Here is a 15,568-nt window from a genome sequence, read left to right as displayed (position 1 = left end):
TCCTGGCCTGCGGGTGCCCCATCCCTACAGCCCTGCCCTGGCAGTGGGGTCCCATTCACAAGGTGCCCTGGCATGCTGGCTTGGGGGGAGGGTGGGCTAGGGTTGCCAGGCATCCGTTTTCTGACTGGAACGCCCAGTCGAAAAGGGACCCTGGTGGCTCGGGTCAGCACACTGACTGGGCCGTTAAAAGTCCGGTCGGTGGCGCAGCAGGGCTAAGGCAGGCTCCCTCCCTGCCCTGGATCTGCGCAGCTCCCCGGAAGTGGCCGCCATGTCCGTGCGATCCCTAGGTGCAGGGGTGACCAGGGAAACTCCGCATGCTGCCCCTGCCCCCAATGCTGGCTCCGCAGCTCTCATTGGCCAGGAACCAAGGTCTATGGGAGATGTGGGGGCAGTGCCTGCTAGGGCAGGCAGAACGCACCATGCAGAGCCGCCTGGTGGCTGCGCTTCTGCCTCGGGGCCGGACATGCCGGCCGCTTCCAGGAGCAGCGTGGAGCCAGGATAGGCAGGGAGCCTGCCTTAAGCCCACTGTGCTGCCGACTGGGAGCTGCCTGAGGTAAGTGCTGCCTGGCCGGAGCCTGCACCCCGAACCCCCTGCCCCAGGTCAGAACCCTCTCCTGCACCCTAACTCCCTCCCAGAGCCCACACCCTCACCCCAAACCCCTGCCCTAACTCAGAACCCCTTCCTGCACCCTAACTCCCTCCCAGAGCCCGCACCCTCACGCCAACCCCCTGCCCTAGGTCAGAACCCCTTCCTGCACCCTAACTCCCTCCCAGAGCCCGCACCCTCACCCCAACCCCCTGCCCTAGGTCAGAACCCCCTCCTGCACCCTAACTCCCTCCCTGACCCCACACACCCTCCCACACCTCAACCCGCTACCCCAGCCCTGAGCCCCCTCCCACACTCCAAATCCCTTGGCCCCAGCCTGGAGCCCCCCTCTTGCACCTCAAACCCCTCATTCCCAGCCCCACCCCAGAGCCCACACCCCCAGCCAGAGCCCTCACCCACTCCCACGCCCCAACCCCCTGCCCTAGCCCCAGCCCAGTGAAAGTGAGTGAGGGTGGGGGACAGCAAGCGATGGAGGGAGGAGGGCTGGAGGGAGTGGGGGGTGGGGTCTCATAGAAGGGCAGGGGTGGGGCCTCGGGGCAGGGGGTGGGGCAAGGGTGTTTGGTTTTGTGCAATTAGAAAGTTGGCAACCCTAGCCTGGGCCCTTCATCCTGTCCTCTTGCTTGCAGGCCATGTGCACCTGGAGGAGCTGGGGGCTCCAGGGACCCCGGCCCGGCCCCAGGGAGTGGCAAATCCAGAGCCCCCTGAGGAGCCCCACAGCGAGATGACCTGGCTGGTGAGGGAAGACGCGGTGCTGTGAGAGCCGCATGCTGGCCAGGCTGGGCTGGGCTCGGCTCAGCCTGCAGTGAGAGACGGGCCGGTGGGACCCTGCACAGAGCAGCCCCAGGGCTGCCAGCTGCCTGGGCTGTGGGGACGCTGATGGGGCTCGTCCTGGGGCTGGGGCTGCTGGCTGGAGGTCTCAGCTCCCCCATTACCTTCCCCAGCTGCCTTGGAAAGCTCCCCTGCTCTGTCCCACCCCCACAGCTTTCCCTGGTGCAGCTCCCATGTCCATCCCTGAGCAGCCTGTGCCCAGCCATGTAGATAGCATGTGGTGCGCCATGCAGAACCATTGTCCGGTGCACAGGGACAGCCGGCTCCTTCCCCACATTGAGACGAGCTATGAAGAGAGACTGACTACGGGTGTCTGCCTATGTCCGATGCGCCAGGCCCTGTCTGTGTCCGATGCCCCTGAGCTCTGGGAGCCAGGCCCTGTCTGTCTGTCTGTGCCCAATGCACTCTGAGCTCGGGGTGCCAGACCCCATCTGTCTGTCTGTGCCCGACGCCCCCTGAGCTTGGGGCGTCAGACCCCGTCTGTCTGTCTGTCTGTGCCTGATGCCCCCTGAGCTCAGGGCACCAGGCCCACCAGTCTGTGCAGCAGCCAGCCTGGGTCCCCAGTAAATGATCGTTACTGTTTCTAGTGTGTAGATAAGGTGCAGCTGCATGATGGTGTCTTGCGTATTGGAAAGGAATGGGCCAGCTTACAGATACAGAAAGCTCCCCTCTATCCTTCCCTCCCCGACCCTGTCCTTGTGCTGTATAAACACCCTGCAGTACTATTACACAGCTAGACTCGGAGACAGCAGCTGCATCCAGGCGTGAGCCCTGTTGTGCATTTCACTGCAATGTGCAGGTCAGCCTAAATGATCATGATGGTCCCTTCTGGCCTTAAGGTCGATAGCTCTATGGAACTGTGTGTATAATGGTAACGAAGCACTATCGGCAAGTCATCCTCTTCCATCCCTGGGGCGTGAAATTAGTAGAGCCCCACGTGGATACAAAATTTGTATCTGCATCCGAGCCGCAATCCACAAAAATGATCCATGGATATCTGGATCCATGGATCCGTGGCTATAAAGCAGATATCCGCGAGCGTGCAGGGCTCTAGGAATTAGGTACTTCCATCTTTCTGCAAAAGGCCCGTTCAAGCGGCTCTGCCTCTTTTAGACAACACTTGTGAAACACGTTCTTAGCGGATGCTTCAAAAGTCCATTGGCCTCTCCCTAGGTAGGGTAACCATAGTTTAGGTTCCCCCAAAGAGGACACTATTGTGGGGGGAAGGGGGGAATCTGGGGGGAACAGGAGGGAGTGCCTGGGGGATGCTGGCAGGGATGTTTGGGGGGTACTGGAGGGGTGTGTGTGTACTGGGAGGAGTACCTGGGGGAATGTTGGAGGGGGTCCTGCAGCCTCACTCTCGAGGTGGGGGGCAGTGTCACTCCCTGTCACAGTGGCAGGGTGGCTGCGCAGACCCAGGACACAGTGCCAACTGTTAGTCAGCATCTCCCTGCAGGCCTCTCCCCCTCCCCAGGACTATGTGGGTGGGATCCCGGAGCACCAGAAGTTTCCTAAAAGTGGGGGGGCCACCGGCGACCGAACAGTGGTCCCACCCTCCATGCCACCCGTTCCTCCCAAGTCCCCACCCTCGCGCCGCCCCTTCCCCCCAGACCTGTGCCCTAGCATCACCCCTTCTCCCAGAGCCCCTGCCCATACACCGCCCCTTCCCCGAGACCCTGCTCTTGCACTTCCCCTCCCCCCGAGTCGCCGCCCTCCTGCTGCCCCATCTCCCCAAGCCCCTGCCCTCGTTCCGCCCCTTCACCCCGAGCCTCCGCCCTCACACCGCCCCTTTCTCCGAGTCCCTGCCCTCACGCTGCCCCGTCTCCCCGGGCCCCTGCCCTCGTTCCGCCCCTTCCCCCAGAGCCCCTGCCCTCACACAGCCCCTTCCCCCCAAACTCCCTCCCTTGCATCATCCCTTTCCCCAGGACCTCTGCCCTCTTTCTGCCCCTTCCCCCCCCCCCGGGGCCCCTGCCCCCTCTCCCCATCGCTCATCCTTACAGCTGGTCAAAAGTGGCCCCCCATTCCGGCATCCATGATGGGATCCAGCTGCTGTGGCTGCAGGGAAGGGACCAATCAGAGATCCATCTGAGTTGCGACCTTGGCTCACAAAAATTCCAGATGTTGTCTCTTATTTGACAAATCTGCCAGAACAGAGGGCGGTGGATCAAAAAAGAGGAAATATCCGGGAAAACCGGGACGTATGGTAATCCTAATGCTAGGTAAGGAGAAACTTCCATCTGTGCTCCAGAGTCTGGGGAAGGAGGGTTGTGAGGGCAGTAGGCTGCCCTCCTCCCCACGGTGCCTGAGTGTGACTGCTGCTAGGGTGTCCCTTGGTTGTGCTCTGCCAGGGAGCGGAGCCTGTGGAAAAGGCATTTGAGTCTGTGTGACCGGGCAGTTCAGCTCACCCCCCCCATTCCGCTCGGCCACACTGCTCTGCTCCCTGCATATGGAATGGATCACAAGTCCCAGTGGCATTTTGGGAGGATTTTTAAGTGTGGAGGTTGTGGCCTGGGTGTCCAGCATCCTGGGGGTACGGTGCTGGGTAGGTGCAGCTCCACACAGATGGTGCAGGTTGAGTGAAATGATGTGTTTGTAGAGGAGTGGGAGCCCCGCCCCGCCCCCCGGGACAATCCATGTCGCTCTGCTTGTCTGTGCGTGTCAGGGAGAGGCTGTCCAGTCCCTCCCAGTTTCAGAGCTGCCATGTGTGGGCCTCGCCGTGCCCCCAGGCTAGCCTGGGCCGGTGGAACCCTAACAGGGAGCTCTTTGAGCCTGGCTGCGTGAGGCACCTCTGGCTCTCCATTCATTGTGTGGGTGCGTTGGGTGCCTAACTCAGGCTGTGAGCAATTCTGTGATTTATTTTTTTAGCCTCCAAACTCCTTGTGAGTATCCAGCCCTTTCATAGAAGATTAGAGTTGGAAGAGACCTCAGGAGGTCATCTAGTCCAACCCCCTGCTCAAAGCTGGACCAACACCTAGTAAATCATCCCAGCCAGGGTTTTGTCAAGTCAGGCCTTAAAAACCTCTACAGATGGAGATTCCACCATCTCCCTAGGTAACCCATTCCAGTGCTTCAGCACCCTCCTAGTGAAATAGTTTTTTCCTAATATCCAACCTAGACCTCCCCCACTGCAACTTGAGACCATTGCTCCTTTTTCTGTCATCTGCCACCACTGAGAACAGCCGAGCTCCATCCTCTTTGGAACCCCCCTTCAGGAAGTTGAAGGCTGCTATCAAATCCTGACCCCCCCACTCTTCTCTTCTGCAGACTAAATAAGCCCAGTTTTCTCAGACTCTCCTCGTAAGTGATGTGTCCCAGCCCCCTAATAATTTTCGTTGCCCTCCACTGGACTCTCTCCAATTTCTTCACATCCTTTCTGTAGTGGGGGGCCCAAAACTGGATGCAGTACTCCAGCTGTGGCCTCACCAGTGCCAAATAGAGGGGAATACTCACTTCCCTTGATCTGTTGGCAATGCTCCTACTAATGCAGCCCAATACGCTGTTAGCCTTCCTGGTGACAAGGGTACACTGTTGACTCATATCCAGCTTCTCATACACTATAATCCCCAGGTCCTTTTCTACAGAATTGCTGCTTAGCCAAATCCGTCCCCAGCCTGTAGCGGTGCATGGGATTCTTCCTTCCTAAGTGCAGGACTCTGCACTTGTCCTTGTTGAACCTCATCGGATTTATTTTGGCCCAATCCTCCAATTTGTCTAGGTCACTCTGGACCCTATCCCTACCCTCCAGCATATCATAGAATCATAGAATATCAGGGTTGGAAGGGACCCCAGAAGGTCATCTAGTCCAACCCCCTGCTCGAAGCAGGACCAATTCCCAGTTAAATCATCCCAGCCAGGGCTGTCAAGCCTGACCTTAAAAATCTACCTCTCCCCACAGTTTAGTGTCATCCACAAACTTGCTGAGTGTGCAATCCATCCCATCATCCAGATCATTAATAAAGATGTTGAACAAAACCGGCCCCAGGACTGACCCCGGGACACTCCGCTAGATCCAGGCCGCCAACTAGATATTGAGCCATTGATCATTACCTGTTGAGCCCTTTGCTTGAAACCATTTTGTCTTTATCCCTTGTACTTCAACTCATTTAAAACCTTTTAATTCAATCAACTCGTTTTGCTTTTAATCTAAACCAGCCCAGAGCTGAGTTTGAAGTGAAGTGACTGTTCACTCCAGTGAAAGTCAGAAGCTGTGCTTTTGTCTCTCTAAAGGCTCAGTCAGCTGTGGTATTTCTCTGAACTGGCCAGGTGAGGGGTGGCCACTGTGGGGCAGATGGTTGGGGGAAATTCAGGACTAGGAGAATGCTGGGGTCCCCCTGCACATAGTAACCAAGCTGGCAGAGAGCAGGGTGGAGCTGCTGTGCTGTAAGCAGGCTGTGGGGGCCCAAGCGCTGCCCCAGGGCTGAACAGCACATAGACACTCAGGGCCCTGCATGCTTATCTGCTGGCTATGGGTGTCCAGACTGTGAGCCTCAGCAGCAGAGCATTTAAGGCACCCAGAGTTACAGGGCAGGAGGTGACAACCCCTCACCCCCAGAACGTGACCAAGCATGAGGGCCTCAGTCTATGTAGCGGTTGCTTAGAAAGTTCAGGGGGATGTCACAGGGCCGAGGGATCTTTAATCCAGAAGACACTGACAGAGCACACTGCAGTGGGTGGAGGCTGCAGCTGGACACAGTCACAGGGGCAATTGGAGATGCAGTGGGCCCCAGGAGGCTGGGGCCAGGCTGACTGGCCAGGTGGGATGAAGGGGCGTTGGAGGCAGTGCTGGCAGAGGACAGCTGAGCCGGGCAATGCTCCTGGCACTGGTCCATCCTGCTAGGCCGGAGCCATGCCCTCCCATGGCCTGTGTGAATCATGGCAGACAGCTGTCCTCAGTAACTCAGCCCGGCTCCCTGCGGTTCCATGCTTTGCTTTATTCCTGCTGTTCATTCCTAATGTGCACTCCATGGGAATGCCTCCATCAGGCTCCCCATCCGGTCCTGGTATATCCTGTCGAAGGCCTCGCTCTGCGCCACCGTGAAATGGTTCTTCCAGTCCCCACAGATGCCTGTGAAATCAGGAGAGGCGTCAACTCGGCATTTGCACCGTGGCCATCGAGGGGGTTGGGTCAGAGCGTCTCTCCCCACACCCTGCACATCAAGGGGAGCTTGCTCCCAGAAGGAGGGGCTGAGCCCACCCAGCTCCCAGCAAGGACTCCTGGCTCTGCTCCCTGGCTTATCCCCCTGGAGGGCTGCAGTGGAGTTGCCAGAGCCTGACTCCCCAGAGATGGGGTCAACCCCATCGGGCTGGCTCACAGCAGCTCCCCTCACTGTCACTATGGGGGGGCCCAGACTCACCACCCCCAGCAGCTTGGGGGGAGGGCCCCAGGGCACCCATCTCCTCACCCTTCCTCAGGAATGTGCCCTTCTCCTGATCCATGATGTCCTTGGGGAGCAGCGTCGAGTTGCACATCTTGTTCTCCTGCATGGCCCTGAAGGAGGCGTTCTCCACCACCGAGGTGATAGCTCCCTCATCCAGCTCCTGCTCCAGGAACTGGCAGAGTCGCCGCACGCTGCCCCTCAGGTCCTGGGGGAAAACAACAGCCTCAGTAACCATGGCACGGGTTGGTGGAGCCCCCCACGCTGCTCCCAGTGACAGTAATTGGGGCGTGGCGTGGCAGAGCCACGCTCCCCCAACCTCTGGCAGACAGGGTCGGTGACATTACCTGGGGCCTGGCCTGGCAGAGCCCCCCCATGCTGCTCTTGGCAGGCGGTGACAGTAACCATGGCACAGCCTGGCAGAGCCCCCCATGCTGCCCTGGGCAGGTGGTGACAGTAACCATGGCACAGCCTGGCAGAGCCCCCCATGCTGCCCTGGGCAGGTGGTGACAGTAACCATGGCACAGCCTGGCAGAGCCCCCCTATGTTGCCCTGGGCAGGTGGTGACTAGGGTTTGCCAGGAGTCTCCCAGAATCAGGCTCTATCTCCTGGAGGCTACGAGATTTTAGGGTGCTAAAAGTCCAGTGGTGTAGCGGGATAAGGCAGGCTTCCTGCCTGCCCTCGCCCTGCACTGCTGCCAGAATTGGCAACATGTCCCCGCACCCCGCGGGGGGGGGGAGAAGGACAGGGGGTCTCTGCATGCTCCCTGCACCCCATGTGCCAACTCCCATAGCTCCCATTGGCTGGGAACTGCACCAATGGGAGCTCCGGGGGTGGTGCCTGCCTGCAGGGAGTAGCATGCGGAGCCCCCTGCCCGCCCCCCCCAAGGGGCCACAGGGATGTTCTGGCTGCTTCTGGGAGCAGCACAGGGGCAGGGAGCCTGCCTCACCCTGCTGCCCCCCAACTGGGAGCCACCTAAGGTATGTGCCACCTGGCCGGAGCACACACCTCTTCCTGCACCCAAACCCTCTGTAGCCCCCTCCTGAACCCAACTCCCTCCCAGAGCCCACACCCCTCATCCCTTCAAACACCCTAATCCCTTGACCCAGCCCAGAGCCCCCTCCCAGAGCCTGCACCCCAACCGCTTCACTCAGCCCTGAGCCCCCTCCAGTGCCCAAATTCCCTCCCAGAGCTTGCACCCTGCATCCCCTCCTGCACCCCAATGCTCTCCCCCAGGCACAGCCTGGAGCCCCCTCTCACACTCTGAACCTCTCCCGCACCCCAACCCCCTGCCCCAACCCAGTGAAAGTGAGCGAGGGTGGGGGCAGACGGGGACGGTTACAGTAACCGGGGCCTGGCCCCCCCGCCACTCCCTGGCAGACAGGGACAGTTACAGTAATGAGGGCTTGGTCCAGCAGAGCCCCCCTGACTGAAGCTATTCTGGGAGATTTCCCCCCACCCCAGCATTACGTAATGTCATTTTCATTTTCTCAAAATATCCTATTAAAGTCTCCCGGATTGCTTTCAGTAGTCACTGGGAGACCAATGCTGAATCTGGGAGTCTCCCAGCCAATGCTGGAGGATTGACAACCCTAGGGCATAGTGACAGTAACCAGGGCAGGGCCTGGCAGACAGGGCCGGGGGATGAGGACAATTTCCAAACCCTGGGTTGTGTCTGCACTGAAATGCTGTGAAACATGGATGTCAATGGAGCAGCTGGACAGGCATGGAGCTGATTCACGCCCCCACTCCCACTAGTTCACATGGCGCAGCCTACTGGACCTTAATGGGGTGACTCCTGATTCCCCTAATTCATCATGATGTTAATCAGCCCCATTGACTCCAGTTCAGTTACTCCTGATTTACCCCAGCCGGGGAGCTGGCCGATTGACTCCAGTGGAGCTATGGCCAGTCTACAACAGCCGGGGATGTGGCTGGGTCACTTTACCTGCTGCAGCTCTTCGTAAGTGATGAAGAAGAAATTCTTTTTGCCCTTCATTTCCATCCAGCCTCTGACATGATCAAACCAGGACCCGTGGGGCACTGCAGGGGCAGAGAGCAGAGCGGGGTGGGGCTGTGAGTGTCAGCCAGAGAGTCAGCACAGTGGGGACTCTCATGTGGGCAGGGAATGCTCCTGCCAGGCTGCGAGGAGACACTCCGATGGAGACTCCTAGAAACGTCGGGCTGGAAGGGCCCTCAAGAGGTCATCACGTCCATCCCCCTGCACCAAGGCAGGGACGAGTCACCCTAGATCAGCCCTGGGAGGGGTTTGTTCAACCTGTTCTTGGAAACCTCCAGTGACAGGATCCCACAGGGTCACCTGTTCCAGAGCTGAGGTATCCATGGAAAGTTTGTCCTACTATCTAACCTACATCTCCCTTGCTGCACACTGAGCGGATTCCTTCTTGTCCTCCCCTGGGTGAACACAGAGAACAGAGGATCCCCATCCTCTTTACAGCAACCTTTCCCAGCTTCCTCCTCTCTGGACTGAACACGCCCTATTCTTCCAACCTGTCCTCATAGGCTGAGGTTGCCAAACCTCTTAGAACCTTTGTTGCTCTTCTCTGGACTCGGCTCAGTTTCTTTCCGTCTTTTCTAAGGACACAGTCCCCCAGCTGACGCCTCACCAGTGCCTAGTGCGGGGCAATGTCCTGGCAGACAAACACTCCTGTTAACATCCCCCAGAACGATAGCAGCCTTTTGTGCGGCTGTCCCATTGCTGACTCACATTGAATTCGTAAGCCACTCTAACCCTCAGATCCTTTGCAGCAGTGCCACCCCCTAGCCAGTTATTCCCCACTGTGTAGCTGGGCAGTTAGTTTGACATGTGATGGACTCGCTGCTCACGTCACCCTAATGAGATGAGACTAAAGAGCCCCAATACCATTAGGCCCGTGCCCTGGGACACATGGAGAACCCCCTCTCCCCCCCAGGGAATGGCTAGGGGCAGGAGCTGGGACCAGAAGCTCCGGTGAATACCCCCCAACACACACACAAGGCTGCAGAGTGATGGGATTGTGGAGTCATTGGGATCCGCTCTCTGCCCTGGCAGCAATGTGGGGCAGACTGCGTCTGGGGCTGTCCAGGCTTGAATCTGGTATGGCACCTCCCATGTCCCAAGACGTCCCAGGCCCTGAAGCCGCACTCACCATCCCCGCTCAGAAAGTCTCGCAGGAACTGCTCAAAGGACTCGGGGTCCTCGTACGAGCTGCACATCTTGGAGAAATAGAAATAGGAGACCAGGACGTCCTTGGGATTGCGGAGTGTGTAGACCACCTGGAGGGGAGTGCAGGCAGGGTCGGACCGGCAGCGTATTAACGCCTAGGCCGACAAGGTCTAGGCCTAGGGCAGCAAATTTGCAGGGGTAGCAAATTTATAATAGCAGCCAGAGGCTGCTTCCCCCGGCACCTGTTCACACCCTCTGCCCCCGGCCCCGCCCCAACTCCACCCCTTCCCCGCCCTGCCCCTATTGGGCCGCTTCCCCAAATCACATCACAATGTGAGAGGGAACCCACACTGGTAAAACAGAAGGCTTGGCTGTACTCCAGTTCCAGGTGGCACCCTGGGGAGGACCCATCACATTATGGATCTGCACCTTAGCCCCTGCCACCCCGGCTCTGTACTGTAACCCCCATGCGCAGCCTGCCTGGTCCACCTTGGCCCTGGAGCCAAAGAAGGATGTGGGGAAGAGCTGGACGGGGAGGTGGCAGGTCAACAGACGGGGTCGGGGATAGCTCAGTGCAGACTCCAGCCCCAGGCGGGTAGTGAACCAGGGCACGCGGGTGGAGTTGAGGACGGCTCGGTTCCAGGCTGGGTCCCCGCCGCTGCGGATCAGGCTCAAGATCTCGATCATCCACACTGTGCCTGGGGGACAGGGGGCTTCTGTCACAGGTGCCTTGTGGGGTGTGGAGCTGTCTCTGGGCACAGCATGCCTCCCTGGGCCAGTGGAGCCAACAGGGCTGAGCCCCACCACTGCCCTATAGCCCTCCCAGCCTTCTCCTATAGCCGTCCCCACCATCCTCCCCATAGCCATCCAAGCCTCCTCACCCCATCCCCTATAGCCATCTCAGTGCCCCCGAGCCATCCCCAACCCCCAATAGACACCCCAGACACACTCAGCCCTCCCCATCCCCTCCCTGATAGCTGCGCTGGCCACACCCAGCCCTCCCCATGCCCCACATAACCGGATTCCAGGATAACAGGTTGCCCCTCCCCTCCTTCCCAGGGCCCTCTCCCACCACCCTGACCCAGGATGATCCCCCATCCATGCCTGCAGCACCCTACCTGATTTGGGGTAGGTGACATTGAAGACATCATCATCCTGCACCTGGAACTCCTTGTGGGCGAAGCGCAGGCTCTGCTCAGAGTTATATGCAGGGGGGAACTTGATGCCCTGGTATGTGACGTACTCTACTGCCATTGCCCGGCCTCGCAATGCCTGAGATGACCAGCCCTGCAGGGAGACACAGGAGCCTGTCACCGCGCACAAGGGCCTGCGTCTATCTGATTGCAGACCCATCTCCCGCCCTCCTCCCCCCTCCAGCACTGTGCACCCTGCCACAGGGCATCGGGCCTTGCATCAACCCTCCTGCAGACCCATCTCCCCTCCTGCGTAGCACTGCGCACCCTGCCGAGGGGGCATCGGGCCTGCATCTACTTGACTGCAGATCCATCGCTCCCCCCCGTTGTTCACTGCCTGGGCAGCACTGATATGCAGCCCCAGTAGGCAAGGGTTAAAAGCAGCCCTGGAGAGGGCTGCAATTGGGAAAAGGAGTGAAAGTAGCTGAGGGAGTAGCTGACCACAGGTGTGGCCTGCTCAATCAGGCCACAGCTGGCCCTATAAAGGGGCTGTGAGCCCAATGCTAAAGGAGTTTGACTCTAGGCTTGGATTGAGAAGGACCTGGTTGCAAGCAGAGCAGAGCAGCGCAGCGCTGCGGCCAAGGGAGCTGGGCAGCTCCAGCCTGATAAAACCCCAGGCTGCAGGTTTTGTTGAAGGCCTATGCAGGTACTGGGGCTGAGGGAGGCACCCTGGGGATAGACAGAGGCAGCAGATCTAGCCTCCTTGCCAATGATGAGTGGCCATTACAGATTGCAATCTGCCCCGGTGAGGTGGGCTTTGAGGGTTGGGGGTTCCCCTGGGAGGGGAGACCCAGAGTGTGGGGGTACTCCTGGGGCACCCTGAGGTAAAGGGCACTGGGGTCTGTGAGGGACATGGGGCCTAAGGCAGGTGAGACACCGGCCAGCAGGAGGTGCTCCAGAGCTGGGAAAGAGCTAATTCCCAGACACCAGCAGGAGGTGCTGCACCAGTAAGTCAGCACTTTGCTACAAGCCCCCATGGGCATCTCCTACCCAACCCTGAGTATGCCTCACCACTGCAATGGGTGCCCCATGCACATCTCCCTGCTGGGCACCCTTCCCCCTGGTTAACCTCTACCCAACCCCCTCCCTGCTGGGCACCCCTCCCCCAGGCATCCCCTGCCCAATCCCTCCCCAGAAAAGAGCTTTTCCCCCTTGCCAGGATTAATGGCTCACTGCACTGGGGAGTGCTTGCTCCAGCCCTGCCAGGCCCCTGGTTATAGTCTCCCTCCCCCGCAAGACATGTACCCACCTGCCCAGATGGCTCTGCCTGGGGGTGTGGGAGGCAGCAGTCAGGGTGTGAGGTCCCTGGGAGCTCAGGGGATTGACCCCTGCCAGGGAAGAGAGGCCAGAACAGAAGGTCTCTCTGCAGCACCCCAAACCCTGGCCTGGCACAGCTCTTGGAGATGTGGGGACGAAGGTCTGCCACGGGGAGGGATCAGGGAGCCAGGCCCTGCCCAGCCCCTGAGGCCAATGATTTCCAGGAGAGACAAAGTCCAGGTGGTCAGCCCCTTCCCGAGAACAGAGGTGGAGACACACGTAGGGACAGAGTTCTCTGCCCGTGCACCACAGAAACCAGCTGAGGGGGTGGGTGTGCGGGCAGGGGGCGAGAATGGGAGAAGGTGGATGGGGATAGAGATAGAAAGGGGGTGGGAGGGAGGGAGAAGATGGAGGGTATGGACGCAGTCAGAGAGAGGGCAAGAGACAGACCAACCTAGACATGAGGGGCTGTGACGGCTGCCGTTCCCCTTTGGAGCCAGCAGAAAGGGCCGGGAGAAGATGGGCACAGAGCATTGTCTGTGTGCGCCATAAAAGGTTGAAAGGGGTTTCAGTGGTGATTCTTCTCAGGGGACTGGGCAGGACATCCCAGACCACACTGAATGGGGGGTTGTAAGAGTGAGCGACCAAGGATTGGTTACCACTGTATCATTGGCCCTGGGGACACCCCTGTATCACAGCTGGCCCCATTCCAGGGGCTGACTCCCCCTCTCTCAGGCCCCTTTATGCTGCCAGAGGCACTGAGTGTCACCAAGAAGCCGCTCTGGGTGTCGGGCTCTAAATTAGGAAGCGGTCACTTGCTCCCCAGCTCTGGGAGAAGCAGGGGAGGCTGCAGAGGCAGGGACAAGCCAGCTATGGCACAGGCAGGCGGCAATGCCAAGCCGGAGAGCAGTGAGGCCAGGCTGGGCCCAGACACCTCTGCCCCACTCTCGTCTACACCATGCCTCCTCCTCAGCTTCCCTTGTGGGGGTTCGCTGCCGGTGTCGGGACAGCTGTCTGCAGCCATAGGGCAGGGTGAGCGGGGCTAAGGGCTGGATTTTCAAGGGTATTTTGATGGCCAGAGATGCAGATAGGTGCCTTGTGATATTTTCAAAAGCACCTTGGCACAACCGGGCACTGCTCTGTGTCTTCAGGCGCCTAAAAATCAGGCCCAAGGTGCTTTGCTTTGTTAGTGTAGGGCCTGGGCCACGTGTTGGGGTGTGTGTACATGTCCAGCACCTGGCACCATGGGCACACAGCTGCTAGGGCTACTGCCAGATGAGTATTAAACAATACATGAGCCTTGCTCAAAGGGTGGGTTCAGGATCCCTGGCCTGTGCCTGAGCATGAAGGATCCTCCAAGCCTGGAGGAGGCAGAGAAAAAGGGGAGCCCTGGCTGTGAGCAGGGTGGATTAGCCAATGGACTGCTGGGGCCCGGGCCTGGCCCTAGGGGCCCTGGCCAACTGGGGGACTCCCTGGAAAAAATTATTTGCAGTAGCAGACCAGGGTGGGGGAAGCCCCCAGCGGCCCCCATCCCCAGCAGAAGCCATGGGATAGAGGAAGCCCCCCCCCTGTTTTGTCCCCTCACCCATCCCCAGCAGAAGCCGAAGGGTGGCAGGGCAAGCCCCCTGCCCAACACGCTCTCTGGCAAAAACGCCAAGCAGGTGAAGTGGGAGAAGTTCCAGTGCCCCGACCCTGGTCCCCTGCGGAAAGCGCAGGGGGCAGTGGCGGAAGCCCCAGCACCCGGACCCCCACTGCGGCCCTGGGACTGGAGGAGCTCTCACTCCCTGCTGCGGCCCTGGGCCGTGTTGCAGGGACAGAGCTTTTCTGGTCTTGGGGCCACAGTGGAGGGTGTGGGGCAGAAAGGAGCAAAACGGGGTTGCAAGGCTGCAGTTGAGTGGGGGGGGGGGGAACGGGGACCAGTGTGTCCCTCTGCTTTTTCCCACACGTGCGGAATGAATATTGTTATGTGCACACCACCTCCATATCGGTGCACATAACAAAATTCATGTGGCAGGGCCGGGGCAGAGGGGTCCGGTGTGTGGGAGGGGGCTCAGGGCTGGGGCAAAGGGTTGGGGTGTGGGGGGGGTGAGGGCTCCAGCTGGGAGGTGTGGTCTCTGGAGTGGGGCCAAGGATGAGGGGTTTAGGGCATAGGATTCCCCAGGGCTGCAGTGGGGAGACAGGATTCCCCTCAGCTCAGGGCCAGGATCTCCGGAAGGGCTCAGCACGGAAGGAGCCCTGTGGATAAAGCCAAACCTGTGGGTGCTGAGCCATTCTGGAGATCCGGGTCTCTCTCTCGCCAGTTCTGCGCCCCCCCGCCCAAGCAAACTTGGCTGGCCGTGCCCAGGGACCTGTCCAGGAGCCCCAGGGATGAGCTAGTGGCTGTGGCTGGAGCACGGCCATTCCCCAGGTTCCATCCCATCCCACCGCCCGGCTCCTTGGGAGAACCGGCCCCTGGAGACACTTAGTGAAAGGCTGGTGACGCCGCAGCTCTGATGGGCAGCCTCTGCTCTCCCTGCAGCCGGAGTCTGACCATTGTCAGAAGCCACTGCCAAAAGTCACGCTTCTTACAGTGAGGAAACGAGCACCAGCGCCATGGCTCGGCCCCCAGCGTGGCCAGGGACGAACTTGGCAAGGGAGAGGGGCTGAAAAGTTGTTTCACCAGGCACCTAAAGGTGCAGTGTCCAGCCCGGATCGTCCCAGTGTTGTGCAGAGGAAGCATGTTTCTGTGTGGAAACCCTCCAGGAAGTGCAGCGGGTGGGGTCTTGAAACAGCCTTGTTGTTGTTTAATTCTGCTGTTGGCAGCTGTGCAGGAAGCCAGGGGAGGTGCCCGAAAAGCAAGGACTTCACCGAGAGTCTGCTCAGCCCGGAGCAGCAAACCACAGAGCGGCATTGCTCAGGCCTGCTCTGCACTGCACTCCCCGCCCTAGACTCAGCTCTGCAAAACTCTGTCAGCGTCGCTAATGCTGGAAGGGGCGGGGGTGTAGCTGTGTCGGCAGAGGAATGCCCTCTGTCAGCTCACGCTGCAGCTCCCTGGCGTGAGTTGCCGGCATAGCTATACCATCCAAGGCTGTGTAGTATAGGCAAGCCCTCAAGTTGTAAGCAGGGAGGAATACACTCCTCCAGCCTACAGAGCCCCTGCTGC

At 59.6% G+C, this 15,568-nt stretch overlaps 2 protein-coding genes across 5 annotated transcripts in view; one reads left to right on the top strand and one right to left on the bottom strand.

The window, feature by feature from the left end:
* Positions 1-5,557, top strand: part of LOC102937321 (deleted in malignant brain tumors 1 protein) — an 86,553-nt gene extending 80,996 nt beyond the window's left edge. The window contains exon 18 of the mRNA XM_043534838.1: positions 1,234-5,557. Within this exon, the coding sequence (XP_043390773.1) occupies positions 1,234-1,364 (131 nt within the window). The 3' untranslated portion in view covers positions 1,365-5,557. The remainder of the gene's footprint in view (positions 1-1,233) is intronic.
* On the bottom strand, positions 5,532-15,278 carry SULT2A1 (sulfotransferase family 2A member 1). Of its 4 annotated transcripts, none has more exons than XM_037884593.2 (7): positions 15,093-15,278; positions 11,095-11,263; positions 10,457-10,674; positions 9,960-10,086; positions 8,759-8,853; positions 6,838-7,018; positions 5,532-6,500 (listed from the first exon to the last, which is right to left on the bottom strand). In XM_037884593.2, exons 2-7 carry the CDS (start codon positions 11,228-11,230, stop codon positions 6,385-6,387), a joined length of 873 nt encoding a protein of 290 aa, XP_037740521.1. In that variant the 5' UTR covers positions 11,231-11,263; positions 15,093-15,278; the 3' UTR covers positions 5,532-6,384. The 4 variants fall into 4 exon arrangements, with proteins under 4 accessions (XP_037740521.1, XP_043390786.1, XP_037740520.1 ...); XM_043534851.1 differs by having other exon boundaries at positions 10,466-10,674; positions 15,093-15,276; XM_037884592.2 differs by lacking the exon at positions 15,093-15,278 and adding an exon at positions 12,419-12,721.
* Positions 15,279-15,568: the final 290 nt, after the last annotated feature.

Source organism: Chelonia mydas, chromosome 23, assembly GCF_015237465.2.
Source record: "Chelonia mydas isolate rCheMyd1 chromosome 23, rCheMyd1.pri.v2, whole genome shotgun sequence".
Taxonomy (NCBI): Eukaryota; Metazoa; Chordata; order Testudines; family Cheloniidae; genus Chelonia; species Chelonia mydas.
The sequence above is the reverse complement of the archived record's forward strand: the minus strand, read 5'-3'. Positions and strand labels throughout refer to the sequence as shown.